Consider the following 26926-nt stretch of genomic DNA (forward strand, 5'->3'; position numbering starts at 1 on the left):
ATAAAAAATTTTGAGCCAGAACTGCATTTTTGTGTAAAAAATTACATTTTTTTACACAAAAATGCAGATCTGGCTCAAAATTTTTCATTTTCACAAGGAATGAAGGAGACAAAGCACCCCAAAATCTGTGCCCCAATTTCTCCCGAGTACGGCAATGCCTCATGTGTGACCAAAAAATACCAGTTGGGTGCATGGCAGGACTCAGAAGGGAAGGAGTGATTTTTGGATTTTGCAGCACAGATTCTGGTTGAATGACCCCCGAAACACCCATACAGTGGAACCCCCCCACAAGTGACCCCATTTTGCAAACTACACCCTTCAGGGAATTCATCAAGGGGTATAGTGTACATTTCAAACCCCCAGGGGTTTCACCAATTTTGATACAACTGAGCTGTGAAAATGAAAATTTTTTTTTTTTCATTTTCACTGCCCAGTTGTACCACAATTGGTGAAACCCCTGGGGGTTTGAAATGTACACTATACCCCTAGATGAATTCCCTGAAGGGTGTAGTTTGCAAAATGGGGTCACTTGTGGGGGGGTACCTAACTTTTAGCATCTTATGGTGCCTAGAAACCTACATGGTTCCTAAAAAATAATCTCATAAAAAGGAGGCTCCAAAATCAAGTAGGTGCTCCTTCTATTATGAAGCCTGTGGTTTGGTCACCGTGCACACTAGGGCCACATATAGGATATTTATGAAAACCAAAGAATTGGGGGAATCAATTTTTAGTCACATTTCTCTAGTAAAATGTACTGTGTTCCTTAGAAAAATGTATTAAATTTGCAAATCTGCAAAAAAAATGAAATTTTGAAATTTCACCTACACTTTGTTTTAATTCCTGTGAAACACCTAAAGGGTTAACAACTTCCAAAATGCTGTTTTGAATACTGTGAGGGGTGCAGTTTTTGAAATGGCATCATTTATGGGGGTGTCTCACATACAAGTCCCTCAAAGTCACATCAGAACTGAACTGGTCCCTAAAAAAATCAGTGTTTGAAATTTTCTTGAAAATTTGAGAATTTGCTATTCATATTTGAAGCCTCCTAGTGTCCAAAAAAATTAAAAGGAAGTTGAAATAATGATGGCAACATAAAGTAGACATATGGTCTATGTTAGTTATTAACTATTTTGAGTGGTATGATTATTTGTCTCACAAGCAGAAAATTTAACATTTTGCAAATCGCTAAATTTTCCATTTTTTCACGACATTTTGGTATTTTTCACAAAAAAACACAGACTGTATCGACCCAAATTTACCACTAATTTGAAGTACAATGTGTCACGAAAAAACAATCTCAAAATCACTGGGATAAGTAAAAGCAAAAAAAAGTTATCCCCACTTAAGTGAGACATGTCAGATTTGAAAAAAATGGCTGTCAGGAACGCAAAAACTAGCTCTGTCAGGAAGGGGTTAAAGGAAATTAGGAGATCCTGGAGCCTTCCACATTAAATCACATTGAAAAGCAATACTAACAACCAAAGCATGGAGTGCAGGTAATGCAAAAATGAAATACATAACAATCATTGGCATGATCATCCCAGATGGGTCTTGTTTTTTCCTTTTAAAAACTGTTCCACTGCCTTAGTGCCCTAAAGCTACAGACACAGCATACGTGAGGTATATAAACCTTTAAATCATACCTATTGTATACATTCTTATACAAAGTGTGCAAATGTATTACTATAGGAAGTTGGAAAAAACCTAGTTTGATTTAAAGCCTATAGAGACTTTTAGACAGGCGCAGTAAGTTTTAATCAGAGGCCCATGAAATAACAGTCCACTCAATTGCGAATCAAAATAGTTAATGCATAGCTAGCTATAGAAGGGACTTCTAATATTGTTCTATGGAACTGCAGGAGATCAAGATCACAATAAAGACTACTGATCAAATGCAGTACATCTTGTGTTCTGTACTTAAGCTAGGCACATATACCTATACAATCCATGGCCAGATCATTTAATATAGGGGCGAACGGGGAGACAATGGCCTATGTAACTCAGCTATAGGAGTGTTTGCTAATGAAAGGCTTAAAAAGCTCCTGTAGTGGGTCGGATCGGGAGGACGCACCTCATGTGCTGTTTAATATAGCTCAGCTCCAGCTCCGAATCCCATAGAAGTCCATACACGCCAGTCAGTTTGAATACATCATATGCAGGATATCCCTAAAACCAGAATGATTGGGTCTCTTGAGGACTGCGTTTGGAGACCACTGGTATACACTAGTTACTGTTGCTTAATTTCAACTTTATTAAAATTACTAAAAGAATCTTTACACTATGGCTGAACTCTAGATTCACACATACAAGTACTTGCTCCCTTTTGTGCAAGATCAAGCACCCATGCAGTATGGCCATGATTCAGCCGGGCATAAAGACTCACCGGCAGTTGATTTCCCAACTATTTCTCGTAGATCCTTATCAGAATAACCAATTGTTAAACTACATATACCCAAACAAGTATTGTGTGCTGCATGCACAGTCACTATGTGCTAATTAACATTTAGCAATAGTTACATACATTCAGTACAGTATGATGTATAGACCATCTTTAAATACTAGGAAAAACTGCAAGTAATATAAAGTACATGTACATAGTTGCATGTTGGAAGATTTTTGCAGATAAACATAAAATTGTCACAGAATAACACATTCCACTAAATTACATGTATGCAGTGCTATAAAAAAAAAAAAAAACCAAAAGGGAACAAAGCAGATCATGTCAATTAGAAACCACGTGCATCAATAAAGTTGCACGCCACACACCCTAACCACAAAACACTGCACACGTGATAATCAGTCAATGGTAAAAGGACCAACATTCGAAAGACCGTTGTGGCACCAAGTAGGCCTCTGGGAATACTAATTCTGACGCTAAAAGAAAGATCAGAAAGGGGGGCAAATTGAAGATAAAACTTCCAAATTATACCATGAAGTGAGGCGCACTGCCTTCTGAAGGTTATCTTTGTGAGCACGGGGGGGGGGGGGGGGGGGAGTCTTTATATTATATTATTATATATGGTATGTGTAGATCATCTTAAAATTATTTGTGTACAAAAAAAAAAAATTAAATAAAATATAGACCTTTCACCACATGTAACAAAACACACACCAGAGTGTGTGATGTAGTAAAGCCCCTAAGATGCCCATACACGCAGCTGTGAGCTTCATACCAGTTTGTAATAGAATGCATTGTATCTAGTAGAAAAAGCATGCGATGTGCTACAGCTGTGTGCTGCTTGTACTAGGGTGCAGGAGCGAGCATCAAATCGGAAAAATGTCTGTATGATTTTTCAGTGTCAATGCAAGGGAAAACTTAGTACACAAGTTATACAGGATTAATATGTTAAATTCTATTGTAGGATATCCATTACTGGTTTGAGTCTGACAAGATAACTGGTCACTCAGTCCAAAGCCAGATCATCTGCTATATCTTCACATGTAATTACAGATTGTCCACTTACATTTATACTCCATTTGCATTAAACAACCCTCTAGTCAAGCATTTAGCAGTGCCAGGCAGTTTTTAATAAGGTTTTTCCCCATTAAAAACCTTTAAAATGATATACCATTAAGTCATTCCTATATTTTGTGTGCAAAAGCATCTATGCATAAGAAATGCTACATTACAGTGTGGCTTTCATTTCGTATGCAGCTACACTTGCAGTCACAAACTGAATATAAGCATGCTACAAATCACTTTAATATGCAGAAGCTGCTAGTGCACCCTAATCTCACAAAAATAAAGATACCTAGGCACACGGAGCTTGCAACTTATGTATAATTAAATTGTAGTGTACACTTGACAGATGTAGGTCGACACGCAGAGGGATTTTTAGAGAGTAGGAGGCCTGTACGCAGCCTTCTCCATCCAAGAAACAGCACCACGCTACAGGAGTCTGAGCAATCAGACCCTACTGCTCAGATCTTCAGAAAAATGTCACGCCAGCCATTTTTTCAAAAATCTCCTTAGCAGCAGCAGAGCTGCGGGGTCTGAGCACTAGAGGACTCAGGGGCAGATTTATTAAGCTTGGAGAAGAGATAAACTGGAGATAAAGCGGAGAAAAGGTAAAAGGAGATAAAGCACAGCCAATCAGCTGTGTTTGAAAAAGACAGCTGGGAGATGATTGGCTGGTGCTTTATATCCTTTTACCTTTTCTCCGCTTTATCTCCAGTTTATCTCTTCTCCAAGCTTAATAAATCTGCCCCTCAGACCCTACTGCGCATATCAGTGAAAAATGGCACGGCTGCCATTTTTTCAGGGATTTCAGCAGCGCGGGACACTGGAGCGTAATTATTTAAAAGTAAATGGGTGCAGCGTGTGCGGTGTGGGCCCTACTGGGACTTTGGGGCCTGTGGACCCTTTCTAAATACAACACTGCATACGCGTGAATTGAGAAAATATACACACAGTGTTGGCGTGTTCCTGAAGTGATTCTAGTAAATAGAACACATCATATACACAGAAACAAATTTAACACACTTAAAACTGTAGAAGGAATAAAAAAAATATATATATTATACACATACACACACACACACACACACACACACACACACATCTATAAATCACGTGAACCAATAGCCAAGGTCACCAGCAAATAGATTTGAACAGAGTAGCAAAAACATATACAAACCATTGAGACACTAATGTACTTCCTGGAGAATCACACAAATGGGAGGCTTAGTGATCTTTATTTACACAGCAACTCAAATCAAAGGGTGAAATATGCAATGTATACATTAAATCAAGACAGGAGGTCTGTCTTTTTAAAGTCTGGAAAGTAAACATTTTACCAGTTAAATGTTCCATATGTGAACTGTAAAATGTCTTCATCAGACTCTGCTGCAAAGCTAGCCAGGCAATCTAGACCCTGTATCTAACTGCAATCTTTCTACAAATAAGAAACATCAGAAAGCTGGATAAAAAAACAAGTTTCCATTACGATTTTTTGATACATTTTATTGTAGAAAAGACAACACTGAAATATCTACAGATGTATAGTACACTTCTCTTCTTACAACTGAAACATCCAGCTTTGCAATAGATATCTTGACATTTATGATATCAATAAACATTTAGGATGGATGCATTTGTATTAAAATGTACAACAAAAATGAAATAAGTAAATAAGCAAACTTGCAAAGTTGTACCGCTCCAACTTCACAATGTAATCACACTATAACATTCAATACAATAAAACCGCCCTCATAGCAGTTAGTGGCGGAGAAAGCTTTAGGCTAATGTACATGGGAATTTTGGCACCCCGATAACTAACAGGGTCATCAAATATACATGACTGTGCCATTTTGGATGTGTTCACCCCATCTGGAAGTCCACTTATTAATCATTACCTGATAAAACAGGGGGCAAGTTGTATCAAGCTTTCAAAAGTGATAAGAGTTGAGTGATAAACAACCAGCTCCTAACTGTCACATTACAGGCTGGGTTTGAAAAATGACAGAAGCTGATTGGCTGGTTGTTTATCACTCTCCACTTTATAAAGCCTGATACATCTGGCCCAGTGATCCAAACCTGCAGACCTGAATTTATAGCAGCAGTGAAAATCAGTATTGGACATGACCTTTGCTTGCTCATGTGAATAAGCCCATACCAGGGAAACCAAAACATAAGCGTACAACAAAAAAAAACAAGTATTACAAATAATATGCCTGGAACATATACACTGCTATACAGTCAGACTTCAGATAACAGCCATTTATTCACTGTGAAAATACATGCTTGAGAAGTAGAAAGTGTGCTGCATAATATCACAATTAAACAGCTTACGGTAGTAAGACACATGAGTGCGCATTCTTCCTTACCTCGTTTTGGCTTTGGAAAGCTTTCATGCAAGTGAAATACAACTTTCTCCACAAAGTGCTGAATGTTACTGTGCTCTGGTCCTCTAACAAATACCATCCAATCGTGAGTGAATCCCTCAAGTGTTGGTTTCTTTCTTACCTGGGCTCGATGACCCAGTTCTAGCTTCACTTGTACAGCACACTACAAAGCAAACAGAAATGAAGCATGAATTACAACTTAAATTAAATAGGGGGCTTGTTTCTGGGGGAGTGTGTTGCAGGAGTAATCAGGTCAGGAGAACTAAACTTAAGGTCTTTTGCAGAACATCTAAAGATGCACTGCTACTGGTCCATACACACAGGGCGATTTTTCCCAGCGTATATTTACAACAATGGTGGCTGCCCCGTACACACTGGGTGGATTTTGAGCTGAAAGCAGCTTAAATTACAAAACTGAGCTGCTTCCAGCTCAGAATCGCCCAGCATGTATCAGCCTTAAGACTCTCTCAGAACCTCAGAGCTTTTAAAAAAAAAACATCTGCGTGGGCAGATGTACGGTACTTGTGTATTATCACGGCGCCCGCGAAATCAGCCGCAACTCGCATGCAAAAATCGGATGCGATTTAGCGGCCGATTTTGAGCGATTTTCTGCCGATTTGCATCCTATTCCATCCTTTTACACACCCACTATCCAAGTTAGCCTGAAGCATGGCGAGTGCAGCGGTAGGCATCCTCCCGACGTGTTCATACCCCCACGATCCACGTAGGCATGGAGTTGATTTTATAAAGCATGGCGAGAGCAGCGAGCCACCTAGCCCGAAGCGTGGAGAGCGCAGAGAGCCCCGCGGAAAACGATCCCGAAGTGTGGCATGTGTAGAGAGCCCCACGAGGGGACACTGATTACTTGACGTGTATTCCGTGTCCGCTCGCCATGCTTCGGGATCGTTTTCTGCGTACACTCGCCACGCTTCGGTGGCTCACTACATAAAATCAACTCCACGCTGACGTGGATAGTGGGGGTATGAACAAATCTGGAGGATGCGTACCACATCCGCACGCCACGCTTCGGGCTGACTTGGATAGTGGGGGTGTGCAAGGATGGAATAGCATGCAAATCGGCAGGAAATCGCGGAAAATCGGCCACGAAATCGTATACGATTTAGCTAAAATCGGGCGCAGTGATAATACACATGTACCAGAAGTAGTAAGCGGTAGAGTGATAAAGTAGCAGCCAAGTAGCAAGCTGTGTGTGAATAATTGCTTAGGAGCAGATTGGTGGGAACTTTATCCCACTTCAACACTTAATGCATCTGTCCCACAGTGGGAATTGTAAACTGTGCTTGACTAACAAGGTGGCTGGGGCAGTAGTCTGAAAGCCCAACATATGCTCCCCTTTATATTCACCAGTATGGGGAGGGGAGAGCACAGTGCCACATTGTAAATTGGAGCAATACAGCTTTTTCAACATATTTTGGGCATTGACCCATACTTAAATATCAAAATTATATACTAGAGAAATTTAGTTATTTGCTCTGGAGACCCACAAACCTTAAAGCTCTGTATATTCCTATCTTGTAAACCAGACTTGATGTAGAACTAGTGGAATAAACCACAGTCTCTGCCTCCCATGCATCACATAATATGAACCATGTAGAAGACATTGTACCACAGATGGAAGACAACACAACACAACTATATAACATGAAGCCTACCCCAAGACTCTTATTCAGATCTGATCGCAAAATGGGCAAAACCATGTGCACTGCAGGTGTGCAGAGAGTTCAATTTGGGTGGGGTGTGTTGAAACTGAAATCTAAATTGCAGTGTAAAAATAATGCAGCCAGTATTTATCCTGCACATAAACAAAATAACTCACACAAATCTAACTCTCTCTGCACATGTTACATCTAACACCCCACCTCCAGTGCACATGGTTTTGACCATTTTCCAAACAAATTTGTACTGTGATCAGATCTGAATAAAGGCCCGTGTGAGGTGTGTGTATTCAATAATTCACTGGCAACAGGAGCTGGACACTAGCAACATCTGGCTTGTTTATATAACCAATACCATACTAAAATCAATGAACTAGCGGTATTTTAGTTACTATATAATAACTATACAAACAGGTCTCCTCTGGTTACTTTACAAACCATATAAAATATTTTGCTTTAAAAAGAGTATGAAGTGCCTTTCACTTTTCAGCTACTGTAGGTCACTCTTGCTTTCTGCTTCATTGCAGGTTCCACACTTATTTCCTGTATCACTCAATCATTATTACATTAGCTAGTGAAATACATATATATATATATATATATATATATATTTTTTTTTTTTTTTTTTTTTTTATAGCAACACTTACAAAACCAAACATGTGAAAGACAAACAGTATGTAATGTAAAAGAGTTAAATAACAATCTATTTGGATCATTTATTTATAACTTATATAGGTAAATTTGCTAAAGCTTTGAAACTTAAGAGATGTTGCTCATAGCAACCAATCAGATGCTGACTATCATGTTCAAGGCTGCAATAGAGAAATTAGAGAATTTGATTAGTTGCTAAGGGTAAAATTACCTCTTAATTTTTAGAAGCTTTAGTAAATTGACCCCATCTTGGCCTCAGTCGTTCCTCTGCAGTATGTAGTAGCCACATTAAGGTGCCCATACACGGTACAATTGCCAGGTGTCATGAGATGCACGCTCCCGCGCACATACCATTGCACAGCTCAAAAAGTATGTGCTGCACATACCTTTTTGTACTAGATTGCATTACATTGCAAAACGGATGCGATGTGATCTAGTCCAAATTGCATACAATAATTGTACTGGTGTATGGGAATCTTAAGGAGGGAGGAGCAGACTAAAAAGGCAAGCAATGACGTACAGCTATGTCACCTTGAATGTAAAGCTGCAGCATGTGGATTGGCTGATTCATAAATAGGCGTGGGGCCAGTAAGGTTTTAGCCTCTGCTTTTTGCACTGCATCAGATCCCACCAGGACACAGTACTAACTGTGTGAGAGGTAACAGATTACTTTCAATAGAGATGTAGAACATATCAAGACAATGTTGAATATTATATGTGAATTTCATAGTTGAAATTAGGGATTTTAAATGTTGAGGTTCAGTAGTCCTAGAAGTTCTACCAATGCTAACTTTCCTAATTTCTAATCCCCCTTTTCCATCTGCAAGCCGGGCGGGTGACGTCATCGGGAGGTGGGGTCGGGGAGGCGCTGGGAGATGAAAGCATCTCCCAACACCGCCTTTTGCACTGTAGTGAACGGGACCAAAGTCGCATCGACCCCGGTTACCAGTTAGTGACCCAGGTTGAACACGTGTTCAACCCTGGTTGCTACCTGGGTAGAAATGCCAGGTCTCATGACCTGGGTTATTTCTACAGGGAGCGTTTACACCTTCCTAAAATACCGGGTTTTGCGTGCTCCTGTGCAAAAACCCAGGATATTTAGACTAGTAAAAAAGGGGTATAAATCTCTTCCTTGATATGATGAGACAACTTAACTGAATAGGATGCCAATCACAAAATGCAATGTATTAATGTCCACAAGTTGGCAAATTCTGGAAAAATAATTAATATTTGGCATTGATGAGATGTTACTGTTCCGGAATGGCACGTGGTGTCTGCCAACAATGCACATTTTCCATGGGGTGCAGGGGAAAACATATTGCTAAGTGTGCAGCTGGGTATAGTGGCACATCTTGCACACTGAGTAACCCCCAACCCACAAAGCTATCAATGCAATGGTCCTTCACACTATTAGCCAAACGTATTTGCAGACAGTATTAGGTAAAAAGGAAAATGTCAAACTGTATCCATGTATTTAGTTAAAAAAAAAAAAAAAAACACAGTTCTGAAAGTGTTATCCTTACTGAAAAGTAGACTTAAGTTTTCAGTAGAAAGGAAGTGCCAATACATTTCTAGAAATGTTATAATACTTGACCAACACTATGATATGTCTTTGCATTTTAAAAATCTGCTCATTTCATTTTCTGCGTTCTTTAAAATGACTATGGTACATTCTCATTCCCATAAATCGGTTGCATGAGCCAATGTTTTGTCTCCAAATTTCATTAGCTGTTTCTTTTATGGAGTATGCCAATGAAACCGGCTCCCAGCTTGCAATAGTGGAAGATTAATTTTCTGTACAGGAACTAGTGCGGAATAAAAGATGCAGTCACATGTTCTCCTGTAGAAGTTTGACAAATCAGACCACCATTCAATAATGAGGGGGGGATTATGTTTTATAATAAAAAGAGAAACCTATTTACACCTTAAATAGAATAACACTAGCAACATATAGTATAACATAAAAAAAATAATGCATAATTAATGTTCCTGCCATTTGTAGTTTAACTAAAATATGCCACATTTAAGTTTAGGAAACAATAAATAACTCACCAGTCTACAGAACCTCTATATTCCGTGTAGAACACAAGGAAGTTTACACTAATTGGGCTAAAACAATAGGACTTGGTTGGGTGCCAAGATCTCCATTTAAAAACTAGCAATAATAAGACTATTATCTGCAATGAAGTTGGGGGATCACTTCCTCCGTAGCACACATTTGTGAAACCAGTTCTTATTGGTTCTGTTTCTTCATCCACTTTAGAACATATTACATAAATAAATTCTGGACATAGTGCTTGAATTATTCATATACAAATGGCAAAGTAATAATGATGTAACACCATCACTAATTTGCAAGTCAGTTGAACATGCTATAGTAAAATAATGAAAGCTAATTATCCTTTTCAATTACATACATCAGCTCTATTTTGAATTATATAAACTTTATGAATAGATGTCATCAAATTGCCATGGATCAATAGGCGTATAAGTATAAAAACATTGTAACATTTTATTTTAAGGTTAAAGTTAATGCATGAGCTGTGTGGTATCCTAATTGTACTAATGCCTTAATGAAAGCCTCATGCTTTAAACAATTGTGAATCCTGTCTATTATCATCATCACTTTCTACACTGGTAAAAAGTCAATTAAGTGAAGTCCTAACAAAAACAAAGAGGACATCCATTACAACTTTAATATGCAAGCTAAACCTTGCTTGACAAGCACTGGCTACACAAACAAGCCATTAATATACAAACAGGGCACATGGCTGGAAGGTGGATCAATGAGTGGAATGTTACCTGTGAACCTGGGAGTGCTCAAATTTCAACCCTGATAGGAGGCCTTTAAAGAGACTTGTTTATTGGTGTAGGAGTCGGTGGCCAAATAAAGGGTAGGTGAGGACATTGTATATCAAAGGATGGGGCTAGAAATTACCATGTGTACATACTGTAGTTGCACACTTTGCTTTTGGATGAATGGCTACTCTATCTGACACAACAAAATAGCTCACATCTTGTAGTGTGTGTACACTATTAAAGGGAAGTTTAAGCACAGTGGTGCTAATTTCACAGACCAGAAAAAGCTGACAGGAAACCTGATTAACTCTTTTCAGAAGTCTTATAGTAGAATATCTCATTGTGTGGGTGACATTTTACCTCATTCAATTGCGTTTGGATGCATCTTTAAAAATGTATAATGGCTTGAACACAATCCAAAATATTAAAAATACACTGGCAAAAAACGAGTAACAAACTATTATAAAAAATATTTAATGGCTGGCTGTGAAATGACTTAAACCAAATGTGACTACTAAATCATGTGCTTTGCAAAGATAAAACTAGGACTTTATTATGTTGTACACTAACCCAGTAGCAATGAAGTAGCAGTCTGTGGCTCTTTATAAGGATACCAGAATTGGGGATTCTTTAATTTCTTAAAACAGGAATAGATCACCAAAATAATATTATAGTTTTTTTTTTTGTTTTTTTATAAATAAGGGGTGCTGCCTTCCAAACAACACAATATCGGATTCATAAGATGATGGCAGTGATGTGATGGGCAGCACAGATACAGGAGGGCTGCTGTGTGTAGCACAAGAACACTGGCTGGAATCTGCACGTCTCCATATGGAAGAGGTGCTCTCGCACATACACTTCTATAGCTGACACTCAGCAACCCAAGCTCACAGCATACATGACAGGCCACTCCACATTCATTCATACATACACACACACACACACACACACACACACACACACACACACACACACACACACACACTATAGTATAAAAAAACGGTGGTAGGATGCAGAAGGAAAATGACACTGCAGAGAGATGAAAGGGTTGGAGTACAAGGGGAAACGTAGGTGTCACGGGCATAAAACAGCTAGGTGCACACAGCAATGTTAATGAGGAGGAGGGGGTGTTGGGGTGAGGGGAAATGCTTTAGGGAGGCTGTCACTGGCAAGGTTTAACCCCTTGTGACCTGCTCTGGCACACATTACAGCAGCCTCGGGTGGTAAAGAGAGGGAGGGAGGCAGTGCACGCACCATGCTAGCGGCGCCTCCTGCAGCGGCTGGCACTCAGGGCTGCCCGGGTTCCCCGTGTGCGCTGCTCCGATGCAGCGCGCTGTAGATCCACCTTTCCTCTATTGATCTCGGGATCCAAATCTGCAGAATGCAAGTCCGATGGCCCTCCTGCAGGTGTCTGAATAAAGGCCACTCTGCGGCTTCCTCCTTCACAACACAATGCCTCCTTTACTGGGTTAATCCAGGTGCAGGGTTCCAATCACATAATAGTACAAGTGGAACAAGGAATGTAGGCTGAGATGCAGTTGTTGGTATCGCTCCACGTTACAGGCGTGCTTCAGTCCCTGCACACGCTGCCACAGAGCACACCATATCCAGGTGCTCCAGGCTGGTGCTGCTTTCCTTAGCAATCCCAACTATCAGATCCTGCCAGCATACACCATGGTGCCCCTCCTATGGGCTCGGCTGGGTCCCTGCGATGTCCTCAGTCCAGGCTCTGCGGGAGTCTACGATGCCGGTCCATATGCCCATCTACTTTCCTATCGGCTCCCATCGCTTGCAGAGTAGGTCTCAGTACAGTATATGGCAATGCGGGCTCTGCAGCAAAGGCAGCAGCGAGTGCCGGCAAGGAACGCTGGTGCTCTCTGCACAACGATCAGCTAGAATGCGGCGGCGCGGTGAGCCGGGTCTGTGCTAGCCGTGGCAGGGAGTACATAGGTGGCAGTGCTGTGGCTGCTGGCAGAGCCGGGCTGCATTAAGGGAAAGGGTTTGTTCCACCCCCTGCACTCACCGAGCTGGCCATGCCTAGGGGCTGGGGCAGCCTCTTATTCCTCCTCCTTTAAGTTTTATTTGTGCTGCCCTCACCAGCGGGGAGGGATGATCAGTGGGAGGTGGAGGGCAGCGGGGAGATGGCAATGAGCATGGCTCAGTCCTCTTCCCCTATCTGTCTGATGCTGCTCTCCCTTGTCTCATTACACTGAGGAGCCCGGCGGCGGCTGTGGGGCTGGCAGGGCGGCGCATGCGTGCTAGGAGGAGTAGCGCTGCTGCTGGAGACAGAGGGAGGCGGCTGCTTGCTGGAGAGAAGAAAGGGAAATAATGAGAGGAGGGGGCAGAATAATGTCCAATTTCATATTGCTGCTGAGACTAGACAGGACCCCTGCAGCTATATACAGCGCTGAGTGCGGGCATCTATAGTTAGAGTTCTGGGAATATAGGTGATAGGATGATGACGGGGGTAAGGTGAGTGGTGGGCTGGGGAAATTGAGTGAGGGAACATTACAGAAAGAAGCATTCAGAAAACTAAATCCCACTATTAAATGAAAGTATTCTGGAGAAGTGGTGGGTGGTGGTGATGCTGGTGGTGGTGATGCTGGTGGTGGTGGGTGGGTTTGATCATGACTAGGGAGGAGATATGTATTAAGCCTTGGTTAGTGATAAAGTGGAAAGATAATACCGTAGAACCAGGCCACCAAGGTAAGTGTAAGGATCATAGGAGTGCGCAGCCCATTTTCTTAGGGGGTGCACCATTGGAGGGGCGTGTCCATCAATGCCTATTGGGCATCAATGCAAATTTAAATAGAAGGTGACTTATTTATGTATATGCAATTCAGAATAATTAATTACCCTCAACACATACTAGAAACAGGGACAGTTGCTCACCGAAGGCGCGCTGCAAAAATTGACCATTATAATTACACACACAGTAATTCCCATTCCACTTAATGCCACTTAACATAATGACCATTACACATAATGCCATACACCATAATACCCATCACACATGCCACACACAGTAATGCCCATTACGCCACACATCGTAATGCCCATTACATGTTGTGCCTCACCGTGATGCTCAGTACACGTTGCGCTTCATACTGTAATGCCCATTACGCCTCAGACCGTGATGCCCCTACATGTTACACCTCAGACCGGGATTCCCATTACATATTATACCTCACACTGTGATGCCATTACACATTCCACCGCACACCATGATGCCCATTACACATTACGCCACACATCGTAATGCCCATTACATGTTGTGCCTCACACCGTGAAGCTCATTACACGTTGCGCTTAACACTGTGATGCCCATTACACGTTTCGTCTCACACTGTGATGTCTATTACACCTCAGACCATGATGCCCCTTACACGTTATGCCTCAGACCGTGATGCCACACACTGTAATGCCCATTGCACATTATTTGACATGCGTGATGCCCATTACACATTATGCACATGCGGTAATGCCCATTACATATTATACCACAACCATAATAGCTGTTTTATATGATGCCACATACAGTAAATGTTGCTTACCTTCATGATAACTGATAGGGCTTTCATGCTTGATGCCATGGGGGATTTCATGCTCGGAGGGCTCGGGAGGACTCTGGGACAGCACACACAGAGCTGGAGCACAGTAGAACTGCACTTGCCATTGACTTACTGGGGCAGCGGACTGGGCACACTGGGACTGGCTGGACATGGACAGGTAGCAGCCAGTGCAGCAAGGTGTTGGCCAGTCATGTAAATTTAAATGGCGCTGGTTGCAGCCCCAGTCATTCGCCGGACACACAGCCAGGGAGTGTGTTAGGGAGAGGGGGCAGGGGGGCCAGCACACTACCTGATCCAGGCCAAGGTATCTGTTGGGGGCGGGCATTTCGCTGCATTAAGCCCCACCCCCTTAATACCCACGAATCGCAGAACTCTCCCCCATCTGAGCGGCTGCAGCCTTGTTGTGAGGACTGGGGGCTTAGGGCCGCATTTATCAACTAATATTTGCGGCTAAATCCCCGAACATACCCGTTTTCGGGGGTAGCCGCAAATATTAAGTAACCCCCTAATGTATCAAAGGGGGAACGCAGCAGGAATCTCCAATCCTTGCTGCGATCCCCCCCTACAGCACCGCCGGCCGCATCCCCCATAGGTTTCTATAGGGGATGCGAAGCTGCCCGATGTATCAACATCGGGCAGCCCGGCTTTGCACCCCTGGGCTATCGCCATTCTGATATGGCGACAGCCCATTGTAGCCTATGGCTACACATCGCACTACCCGAGCAGGGCAGTGCAGTTAGAGGGGTCGGGGGGGAGATGTCAGTGCATAACCACGCATGCGCTGACCCCCCAGCTTCCGGGTTAGGGCTTCGCAGGGACGGGCTCTTTTCGGAGCCCTGTCCCTGCGCACTCAAATTTCATACATTCTGTCAGTATGATCGCATGTTACAATGCGATCCTGAGCGGTAATATTCCGCCCAGATCGCGTTGTAAATGTGATTTATGATAAATGTGCCCCTTACTCCCATACCAGCACTCTCCAAGAGGTGCTGCAATAGTGCGGGGGGGGGGGGGGTGCTCATTAGGAGGTGCCTGTGCAGAGGCGGAACTAGCGAGTTGTGGGCCTAGGTGCAATAATGTTTAGGCTTCCCTGCCCCCCCATACTCAAAATAGGAACGATGTGCACCAAGGGTGGGTGACAAATTTAGGGCGTAGCTTTGCGGGAAAGTGGTGTAGACACGTAATAGTGTCACAGTAGTGTCCGTTATTCACATTATGCCACATAGTAGTGCCACTTGTACACACTGTGGCTGGTAGAGCCCCTCATACCACTTTCAGGTGTGATGTGAAAGCACCAAACTGAATAACCAGGGTCGACCAACACAGCATTTCAACCAGGGTTATAAGAAGGGTTAAACCCAGGTCGCCCTTTGTATAATGGATTTAATGGGTTTACTGTGGGTGTATAATGGGTTTACTGTGAAAGGGTCTGACCCGGGATCAAAATTCCAGGTCCGAACCAAGATAGCGATCTGAAAGAGCCCCGTAGACACACTGCATCAGGATTACGCATACCGTAATGCCCATTACATATTGCTGACACAGTAATGCCCAGTACACATTGCTGCACACCATATTGCCAATTACAAATGACACACTGTAATACCCACTACACATTATGCCACACACATAATGCCCATTACACATAATTCCCCCAGTAGTGCTTCTTAAACATTGCCCACATTAGTTCCCCTCACAGAGGGCCTTATTTTGGTTCATTCTTTCTGACAAAATCCTTCTTAGATGGGCAAAACCATGTGCACTGCAGGTGGGGCAGATGTAACATGTGCAGAGAGAATTAGATTTGGGTGGGGTTTTACTTCAAAGTGAGATCTATATTGCAGTGTAAAAATAAAGCAGTCAGTATTTTCCCTGCACAGAAACAAAATTACTCACCCAAATCTAATTCTCTCTGCACATGTTACATCTGCCCCCCCCCTGCAGTGCACATGGTTTTGTCCATCTAAGAAGGATTTTGTCAGAAAGAATGAACCAAAATAAGGCCCAGAATTCGGTACTTATTTAGTTTCACGGCGGCAGCTTACGCTACGTTTGAAGCTACGCTATTAGCGTAGGCCAACGGCTGCTTTACTTGTGTAGTTTCATGGCGCCAGCCTAAGCTACGTTATCAGTGTAGCCCAACGGCTGCCTTAGCTACGTTATCAGCGTAGGCTGCCGCTGTGAAACTACACCAGTAACTACCGTACTGTTGCTGGGAACTACATCTCTGTCCCCGGCGTCCCTGGCAAGCGTACTCAGCGCCTTTCACACCATCGGCGCCAGCACGATCCTCTCTCTTTGGCGGAGTGGGGATCAGATGCTCCATCAATGAGACACCCCTGTGTCTGAGTAGCTATTACGGCAGGGAACAGCAACCCTGGCTACAGGGTTAGGGGTTCTGTAGTGCCTTTTGAAACCCCCACTATCCACGGCAGCCCGAAGCTTGGTGAGCGGACGTGTTACGCATCCTCCCGACCATATCATACCCCCACTATCCACGTCGGCGTGAAGTTGATTATATATATATATATATATATATATATATATATATATATATATATACACAAGGCTCCGACTAGCGGGGGGGGGGGGGAGCGGCACTCGGCGGTCTCCAACGTAGGAATAAACAGCAATCAATCAAATGATCAACGTTTCGGTTTATTAAAACCTTTGTCAAGATCAACATGCTATGCATTAGACATACCTTATATCCCTCTCCCCGTGTCAGCTGCCCGCCTCCGTCTTCCGGAAAACATCTGCGTCACCAGCCGGCGACGTGCGTTTCCCTGCGCAGTTAGATGACTCATTCAGCCTGGTGTGCTGCTGAATGAGGGACTTCCGGCCTCAGGAGACGGGTTGCTGGGCAACCAATTCTGCAAAAAACAGCAGAATATAAACAAGTGAACGTGCAAAATAAAAACACAATGCAAGTCCTGAAAAAATGTGAACATGCCTCACAATACCATGGTGAGGTGCCAGGGAGTATAGCACCAGATAGTCAGATCTGCAACTCCAGTGGAAAAATGCTAAAATAACTGGATAGATATAATAACGCTAGGATGACACTCTGTAGAACTTTACTTAGTGTCCATATGAAAAATGGCTAGCGAGTATGCAGAACTGACGACTGGGTGATATTACTCATACACACAGGGAAACACAAATATATACATGGACATGTATAACAATGAGGTAATAACTTTGAAAGGGGCATATAATGCAAAACTGATGTCCTGAACCGGAAAAAGATCTCCATGTCTATCAAAAAATAAAAAATAAAAAAATACATAAAAAAATATTTTCACAACATGATGGTATACAGAAGAAGCTCAGTAAGATCACCAATTCAGAGAAAACATGCAAGGGGAAGATTTTCATTGAGACCCTCCGGGCATACTGTCCTCAACTTATAAATCCATCTGGCTTCATGTTGAAGCAAGATTTTAGCTCTATCACCCCCACGCAATTTTTTGGGAATTTGCTCTATAATCTTATAACGAAGTGTGGAGAGATTATGACCATGTTCGCGGAAGTGCCGGGCTACCGGTTGTTCCGTATCAATTTTTTTGGCACTAAGAGATTGGCGGATCGATGTCCTATGCATGGCCATTCTTTCCTTGAACTGCCTTGTGGTCTTTCCAACATAGTAAAGACCACAAGGACAGCGCAGGAAATAGACCACGTGGGTCGAGGTACAGGTCACTACTTGTCTAATGGGGATTTTTCTGCCAGTTTGTGGGTGACTGAATGATTCCCCTGTTTCCATAAAGCTGCAACAGGTGCACCCCGTACACCTGTAGCAGCCTGGTTTTTTGGTCAGGAAATTAATGGATGGAGGTGGTCTAAACGTGGAGATATCATTATGCACGAGCCAGTCTTTTAAATTACGGGCCCGTGCATAACTGGGCATGATGGAATAATCTTTAAGGGCTCTAATATCCCTATCCGACGTGACCATGGGCCAAAGCCCTTTGATTTTACTGTTGGCAGCCTGACTCCCAGAATGATATTTTTGGACAAAGGGAATTTTCTTTTTGGGCGTCCCCTGAATTTTTTTAGGTTTGAGTGCCTCAAGACGTGGAATGGACAACACCTTGTCCTTCGCTTTATTTAAATCCGCGAGATGGTATCCGCGTGTGCGGAATTGATCTATCATCGAATCTATTTCTTTTTCAGTGCTGGTAATATCATCTGAAATTCTATGAATTCTCAAGAACTGGGAATAGGGCAATCCTTTTTTAGTGGACTCTGGGTGTGAGCTGGAAAAATGGAGGATGGTGTTGCGGTCAGTATCCTTTTTATAAAGACTGGTTCTGATGGTGTTATTCTGTATTGAAATGTTGACGTCAAGGTAGTTTACCTTGGTTTTACTCATGCAGAAAGTAAATTTGATGGGAGAATCCGACCGGTTGGCAGTGGCGAGCAGTTCATGGAACTCCATCTCGCTGCCCACCCACAGCAACAGCAAATCGTCAATGTATCTGACGAAGAAAGGGATCTTGGCGGCTACCTCGGCATTCGCGAAAAACACCTCATGCTCAACATCAAACATGAATGTATTCGCGAATGCCGGCGCCACGCAAGATCCCATAGCACACCCTTGTAACTGGATGTACCAGCTACCATCAAATAAAAAATAATTTCTCTTGAGGGTGAGCTCAAGTAAAGAAATAAAAAAATCAATATTGGGTCCCTGGTATAGCTCATGACCCGTCAGTAACCTGCGTGCCGCCTGCACACCAGCATCATGTGGGATGCTGGTGTACAGGCTTACCACATCCAGGGTACATAACCAGCAGTTGTCCGGTTGGGGGGGCAGGGACTGTAATTTAGTGATTAATGTGGTAGTATCCTTGAGATACGTGGCCTGAGACTGAATAATGGGCTGAAAAAAAGAATCTAAGTATTGTGAAATAACATAATAAATGGAATCCCTGGCCGCTATGATGGGGCGACCAGGGGGTTTCAGTTGATCCTTGTGAAGTTTTGGTATGGTGTATAACACCGGAGCCACTGGGGCATTCTGAAACAAGGCTCTACGGGTTTCATCAGTAATGATATTTGTAGCAACGGCATTTTTAAGGATAGTGTCCAACTCATGGTTGAACTTGATCGTGGGGTCTTCCGGCAGGCGTCTATAAACTGAGGGATCATCAAGTTGACGGTATATCTCCTGACGGTACTGTTCAATGTCCTGAACCACGATACCGCCCCCCTTGTCTGCGGGGCGTATAATGATTGATTGATCCTCACTAAGGGATTTGAGTATCAGCGTTTCTTGCTTGTTGAAATTCCCAAATTCAAAGGGAGGAGGAGCACTTGGGGAATTACCCAGTTCATCCACTAATCGCAAGAAGCATTTCAATGAGATGTTGTTATTGTGAGGGTCAAAGTTTGAACGTGGTCTAAAGCGGTTAATAGGCTGATTGGCGGATTCAGGGGTATTATCCGACGAGGCAAAATGTTCTTTGAGGCGTAGGTTTCTGCCAAATCTATATGTGTCCACCTTCCACTGAAATTTGTCGGGTGGACATGTGGGCACAAAAGACAAGCCCTTGCTGAGAATGGCCATTTCAGCTTCAGACAGTGTCCTGCTCGACAAATTAAAGATTATTTCGTTGTTTTGCCCCTTGCTCTGCCTTTTCCAGAGCCTGTCGTTTTCGCCGCCTCGGCGTGTCGGCCTTTGCCGCCTGGGACCCGCTGTGCACGGGTCAGTACCCCTAAAGGGGGTTTACCACTGGATGAAGGCCGGGCTGAATCAGCGTCGCTAGGTGACGAGTAGCCTCCACTTGAGGTCTCAGTGTCTGCTGCAGTTCTCGGAGTTCTCCGTTTGGCGAACTGCTTTCTTCTCCCTTCTGGGTTATATACCCACGAGTACCCACGGTTTTCAGAGTAATCCCGCTGGACAGTTTGTAATTTGTCCCGTTTGAACTTTGTGAGTTCTTGTTTATAGGCCTCAATGTCACTGTTTAGTTTTTCAAGCCACTTGCCTTCAGTGTCGGCCTTGAGAGTGTCAAGGTGTATTGTTTCAAATTCAGTGCGCTTTGTCTTAATGGATGATACTTCACGTGCCGACTCCTGGATCACAAGCAAAATGAGATCCAGGCTGCACTTGTTTAGTATAGCAACCCACTTACGGCAAAAGTCCTGATTGAACTTGCCGATAGTGGGAGCGTTATGAACCCGGAAACCCCTCGGAATTAGACCACTGCGGTGATAATCCGAGAGGGTTACTCCATGCATATAGAAATCGAATTCCTTCTTGTGCAATCTGAGCAATTGCGTATACAGCTGGTCATTAGTTTCACGAGATCCACCGGTGAGCAGATTATCCTTAAAGTATGAATTCTCTGCATCAGTGTCAGAGAAAGTCAATGTCTCCGAGTGCCGCTCCCCCCCCCCCCGCTAGTCGGAGCCTTGTGTATGTTGTGGCCCTTTGGCCTCGTGGAGGTGGCACCGGGGCACCTACCTTTTCTGATTGGAGTGCCTGATCATCTTCACTCATATATTGATTCTTGGACACGGACTGGGCCTACATTTTGGCCGTACCACCTACTCCAAGTTTGGATCAAGGGCACCCTCTGTGGCTAGCAGCATAACAGTTGCTTTTCTGCTTTATTCTATTTCGGCCTTGGATCCTCTGTCAAATTGTGTCAGTGTGGGTTACACACTACATTGTTTTTAAACACTTCACTTGTAGTTCATGGAATCTACCACCGGTTTCAGGAGCATCACTCTCCCAATCAGGGAGACATTGACTTTCTCTGACACTGATGCAGAGAATTCATACTTTAAGGATAATCTGCTCACCGGTGGATCTCGTGAAACTAATGACCAGCTGTATACGCAATTGCTCAGATTGCACAAGAAGGAATTCGATTTCTATATGCATGGAGTAACCCTCTCGGATTATCACCGCAGTGGTCTAATTCCGAGGGGTTTCCGGGTTCATAACGCTCCCACTATCGGCAAGTTCAATCAGGACTTTTGCCGTAAGTGGGTTGCTATACTAAACAAGTGCAGCCTGGATCTCATTTTGCTTGTGATCCAGGAGTCGGCACGTGAAGTATCATCCATTAAGACAAAGCGCACTGAATTTGAAACAATACACCTTGACACTCTCAAGGCCGACACTGAAGGCAAGTGGCTTGAAAAACTAAACAGTGACATTGAGGCCTATAAACAAGAACTCACAAAGTTCAAACGGGACAAATTACAAACTGTCCAGCGGGATTACTCTGAAAACCGTGGGTACTCGTGGGTATATAACCCAGAAGGGAGAAGAAAGCAGTTCGCCAAACGGAGAACTCCGAGAACTGCAGCAGACACTGAGACCTCAAGTGGAGGCTACTCGTCACCTAGCGACGCTGATTCAGCCCGGCCTTCATCCAGTGGTAAACCCCCTTTAGGGGTACTGACCCGTGCACAGCGGGTCCCAGGCGGCAAAGGCCGACACGCCGAGGCGGCGAAAACGACAGGCTCTGGAAAAGGCAGAGCAAGGGGCAAAACAACGAAATAATCTTTAATTTGTCGAGCAGGACACTGTCTGAAGCTGAAATGGCCATTCTCAGCAAGGGCTTGTCTTTTGTGCCCACATGTCCACCCGACAAATTTCAGTGGAAGGTGGACACATATAGATTTGGCAGAAACCTACGCCTCAAAGAACATTTTGCCTCGTCGGATAATACCCCTGAATCCGCCAATCAGCCTATTAACCGCTTTAGACCACGTTCAAACTTTGACCCTCACAATAACAACATCTCATTGAAATGCTTCTTGCGATTAGTGGATGAACTGGGTAATTCCCCAAGTGCTCCTCCTCCCTTTGAATTTGGGAATTTCAACAAGCAAGAAACGCTGATACTCAAATCCCTTAGTGAGGATCAATCAATCATTATACGCCCCGCAGACAAGGGGGGCGGTATCGTGGTTCAGGACATTGAACAGTACCGTCAGGAGATATACCGTCAACTTGATGATCCCTCAGTTTATAGACGCCTGCCGGAAGACCCCACGATCAAGTTCAACCATGAGTTGGACACTATCCTTAAAAATGCCGTTGCTACAAATATCATTACTGATGAAACCCGTAGAGCCTTGTTTCAGAATGCCCCAGTGGCTCCGGTGTTATACACCATACCAAAACTTCACAAGGATCAACTGAAACCCCCTGGTCGCCCCATCATAGCGGCCAGGGATTCCATTTATTATGTTATTTCACAATACTTAGATTCTTTTTTTCAGCCCATTATTCAGTCTCAGGCCACGTATCTCAAGGATACTACCACATTAATCACTAAATTACAGTCCCTGCCCCCCCAACCGGACAACTGCTGGTTATGTACCCTGGATGTGGTAAGCCTGTACACCAGCATCCCACATGATGCTGGTGTGCAGGCGGCACGCAGGTTACTGACGGGTCATGAGCTATACCAGGGACCCAATATTGATTTTTTTATTTCTTTACTTGAGCTCACCCTCAAGAGAAATTATTTTTTATTTGATGGTAGCTGGTACATCCAGTTACAAGGGTGTGCTATGGGATCTTGCGTGGCGCCGGCATTCGCGAATACATTCATGTTTGATGTTGAGCATGAGGTGTTTTTCGCGAATGCCGAGGTAGCCGCCAAGATCCCTTTCTTCGTCAGATACATTGACGATTTGCTGTTGCTGTGGGTGGGCAGCGAGATGGAGTTCCATGAACTGCTCGCCACTGCCAACCGGTCGGATTCTCCCATCAAATTTACTTTCTGCATGAGTAAAACCAAGGTAAACTACCTTGACGTCAACATTTCAATACAGAATAACACCATCAGAACCAGTCTTTATAAAAAGGATACTGACCGCAACACCATCCTCCATTTTTCCAGCTCACACCCAGAGTCCACTAAAAAAGGATTGCCCTATTCCCAGTTCTTGAGAATTCATAGAATTTCAGATGATATTACCAGCACTGAAAAAGAAATAGATTCGATGATAGATCAATTCCGCACACGCGGATACCATCTCGCGGATTTAAATAAAGCGAAGGACAAGGTGTTGTCCATTCCACGTCTTGAGGCACTCAAACCTAAAAAAATTCAGGGGACGCCCAAAAAGAAAATTCCCTTTGTCCAAAAATATCATTCTGGGAGTCAGGCTGCCAACAGTAAAATCAAAGGGCTTTGGCCCATGGTCACGTCGGATAGGGATATTAGAGCCCTTAAAGATTATTCCATCATGCCCAGTTATGCACGGGCCCGTAATTTAAAAGACTGGCTCGTGCATAATGATATCTCCACGTTTAGACCACCTCCATCCATTAATTTCCTGACCAAAAAACCAGGCTGCTACAGGTGTACGGGGTGCACCTGTTGCAGCTTTATGGAAACAGGGGAATCATTCAGTCACCCACAAACTGGCAGAAAAATCCCCATTAGACAAGTAGTGACCTGTACCTCGACCCACGTGGTCTATTTCCTGCGCTGTCCTTGTGGTCTTTACTATGTTGGAAAGACCACAAGGCAGTTCAAGGAAAGAATGGCCATGCATAGGACATCGATCCGCCAATCTCTTAGTGCCAAAAAAATTGATACGGAACAACCGGTAGCCCGGCACTTCCGCGAACATGGTCATAATCTCTCCACACTTCGTTATAAGATTATAGAGCAAATTCCCAAAAAATTGCGTGGGGGTGATAGAGCTAAAATCTTGCTTCAACATGAAGCCAGATGGATTTATAAGTTGAGGACAGTATGCCCGGAGGGTCTCAATGAAAATCTTCCCCTTGCATGTTTTCTCTGAATTAGTGATCTTACTGAGCTTCTTCTGTATACCATCATGTTGTGAAAATATTTTTTTATGTATTTTTTTATTTTTTATTTTTTGATAGACATGGAGATCTTTTTCCGGTTCAGGACATCAGTTTTGCATTATATGCCCCTTTCAAAGTTATTACCTCATTGTTATACATGTCCATGTATATATTTGTGTTTCCCTGTGTGTATGAGTAATATCACCCAGTCGTCAGTTCTGCATACTCGCTAGCCATTTTTCATATGGACACTAAGTAAAGTTCTACAGAGTGTCATCCTAGCGTTATTATATCTATCCAGTTATTTTAGCATTTTTCCACTGGAGTTGCAGATCTGACTATCTGGTGCTATACTCCCTGGCACCTCACCATGGTATTGTGAGGCATGTTCACATTTTTTCAGGACTTGCATTGTGTTTTTATTTTGCACGTTCACTTGTTTATATTCTGCTGTTTTTTGCAGAATTGGTTGCCCAGCAACCCGTCTCCTGAGGCCGGAAGTCCCTCATTCAGCAGCACACCAGGCTGAATGAGTCATCTAACTGCGCAGGGAAACGCACGTCGCCGGCTGGTGACGCAGATGTTTTCCGGAAGACGGAGGCGGGCAGCTGACACGGGGAGAGGGATATAAGGTATGTCTAATGCATAGCATGTTGATCTTGACAAAGGTTTTAATAAACCGAAACGTTGATCATTTGATTGATTGCTGTTTATTCCTACGTTGGAGACCGCCGAGTGCCGCTCCCCCCCCCCCGCTAGTCGGAGCCTTGTGTATGTTGTGGCCCTTTGGCCTCGTGGAGGTGGCACCGGGGCACCTACCTTTTCTGATTGGAGTGCCTGATCATCTTCACTCATATATATATATATATATATATATATATATATATATATATATATATATATATATATATATATATATATATATATATATATATATATATATATATATTTATATAGTGAGCGACATATATGATCTGCCTCAAGTGTTGGACAATTTGATTGCAAAATTTGAGAAAAGAGGCTATAAATGAACATCTGATGAGGGAACAAAAGGCCAGAGTACTAAAAACTAGTTTGACAAACCCTCCGTAATCCAACTAAATCGACCAACAAGGAACGTACCATAGAAATTTTACCCATGATCACAAAACTGAACACTAGTAGTGCGGTACTCTAGAGAGCTAACAGGGCCCTGTGGCCCATAATAAGAACGGATAAGAGCCTTCCAGGATTAAACAGTAAAAGCTATGTTATTCTTCACGAGAGGGCGGAGCATCAAAGACAGAATAGTCCACAGCGATATCACAGGGTTTTCTAAAGACCCTGAAATCAAGTCTAGGGGCGAAATGTAATAGGGTGCGATTTTTTAGACATGTGCGATTTTTGGTCAAAAACGGCCGAAATCGCACATTTTCCGAAAATCGCACATTTAATAGGTTAAAAATCGCGGTAAAAAGCGCACTTTTTACCGCGAAATCGCACATTTTAAAGATGCGATTTTCAGTCACACTGAAAATCGCATCCAGATGTTTTCCCATAGGAAACTATAGAACTCGCATATGTAATAGGATGCGAGTTCTAAAGTCGCATATGGGACCTTACCAAAAAACGCAAAAAAAATAGACCAGCTTCTTGCTGGCGATTTTTACAGAACCATGCACAAATCTGTGTGATCTGTGCATGGTTCTGTCCAAAAAAAGGCTAAAAGTTAAAGTAAAAAAAAAAAACGGCGTGGGGTCCCCCCTCCAGAGCATAACCAGCCCCGGGCTGAAAGAGCCGGTCCTGGTTTCATAAAATCACAGGAACAAACAAGTTGGGGTTCCGTGCATTTTATAAAACCAGCACCAGGCTCAAGGGCCGGTCCTGGTTCCCAAAATACGGGGGACAAAATGACTAGGGGTCCCCCGTATTTCAAGAACCAGCACCGGGCCCAACCAGCCAGCAGGGTAATGCCACAGCCGGGGGGAGACTTTTTATACAAGTCCCCCCGGCCAAAGCATTTAGCCCTCTGACCGGTCAGCATGGGCAGGGGTCCTGGGGGAGTGGGGACCCCCCCAAAGAAGGGGTCCCCCCCCTCCAGAACTTACCAGCCCATGCTGAAGCCCGGGGCTGTCCTCGATGCCCCTGGGCGGTGGGCATCGAGCTGATATTTGGTGTAAAAAAATAGATAAACTATTGTTTTTTACTGTGGCACTACAAGTGCCAGCAAGCCTCCCCAGCAAGCTGGGACTTGGAGAACCACAAGTCCCAGCCTGCTGGGCATTAAAGGGCCCGCTGGCACTTGTAGTTCCACAGTTAAAAAAATAGTGCACAAAACACACTGACACACATTTTAAATAAAACTTTAATACACACATTACACACATACTAATACTTACCTATCTTCTTCCCGTAGGTAGCCCTGGTCCTGATGTCCTCCGGTCCTGTGTCGGCGTTCCTCTTCATGTCGACGTCCTTCTTGAAGTCGACGTCCCTGTCGGCGATGGCGTCCGGTGTCCGGGTCCGACGAAATCCATGGAGGAAGCTGTGGAAGGAAACCATACTCACCTGTCCCAGCGCGACGTAGTCCAGGTAAGGGTCTTGGAAAAAAA

The 26926-nt window shown here is 43.6% G+C and overlaps 1 protein-coding gene across 3 annotated transcripts in view; it reads right to left on the reverse strand.

Annotated features, from left to right (window-relative positions):
- The window catches only part of MLLT3 (MLLT3 super elongation complex subunit), a 326771-nt gene that overhangs the window by 245671 nt on the left and 54174 nt on the right, over positions 1-26926 (reverse strand). Inside the window, exons 1-2 of one of the 3 annotated variants that reach the window (XM_083184707.1) lie at positions 12225-13249; positions 5827-6007 (exon numbers count right to left, since the gene is read on the reverse strand). In XM_083184707.1, coding sequence (XP_083040833.1) covers positions 5827-6007; positions 12225-12227 — 184 coding nt within the window. In that variant the 5' untranslated portion in view covers positions 12228-13249. Of the gene's footprint in view, positions 1-5826; positions 6008-12224; positions 13250-26926 lie in introns of those variants that run through there. The other 2 variants (XM_083184689.1, XM_083184699.1) reach the window with 2 other exon arrangements.

The sequence above is a fragment of the Crinia signifera genome, chromosome 1 (genome assembly GCF_055691185.1).
Source record: "Crinia signifera chromosome 1, ASM5569118v1, whole genome shotgun sequence".
Taxonomy (NCBI): domain Eukaryota; kingdom Metazoa; phylum Chordata; class Amphibia; order Anura; family Myobatrachidae; genus Crinia; species Crinia signifera.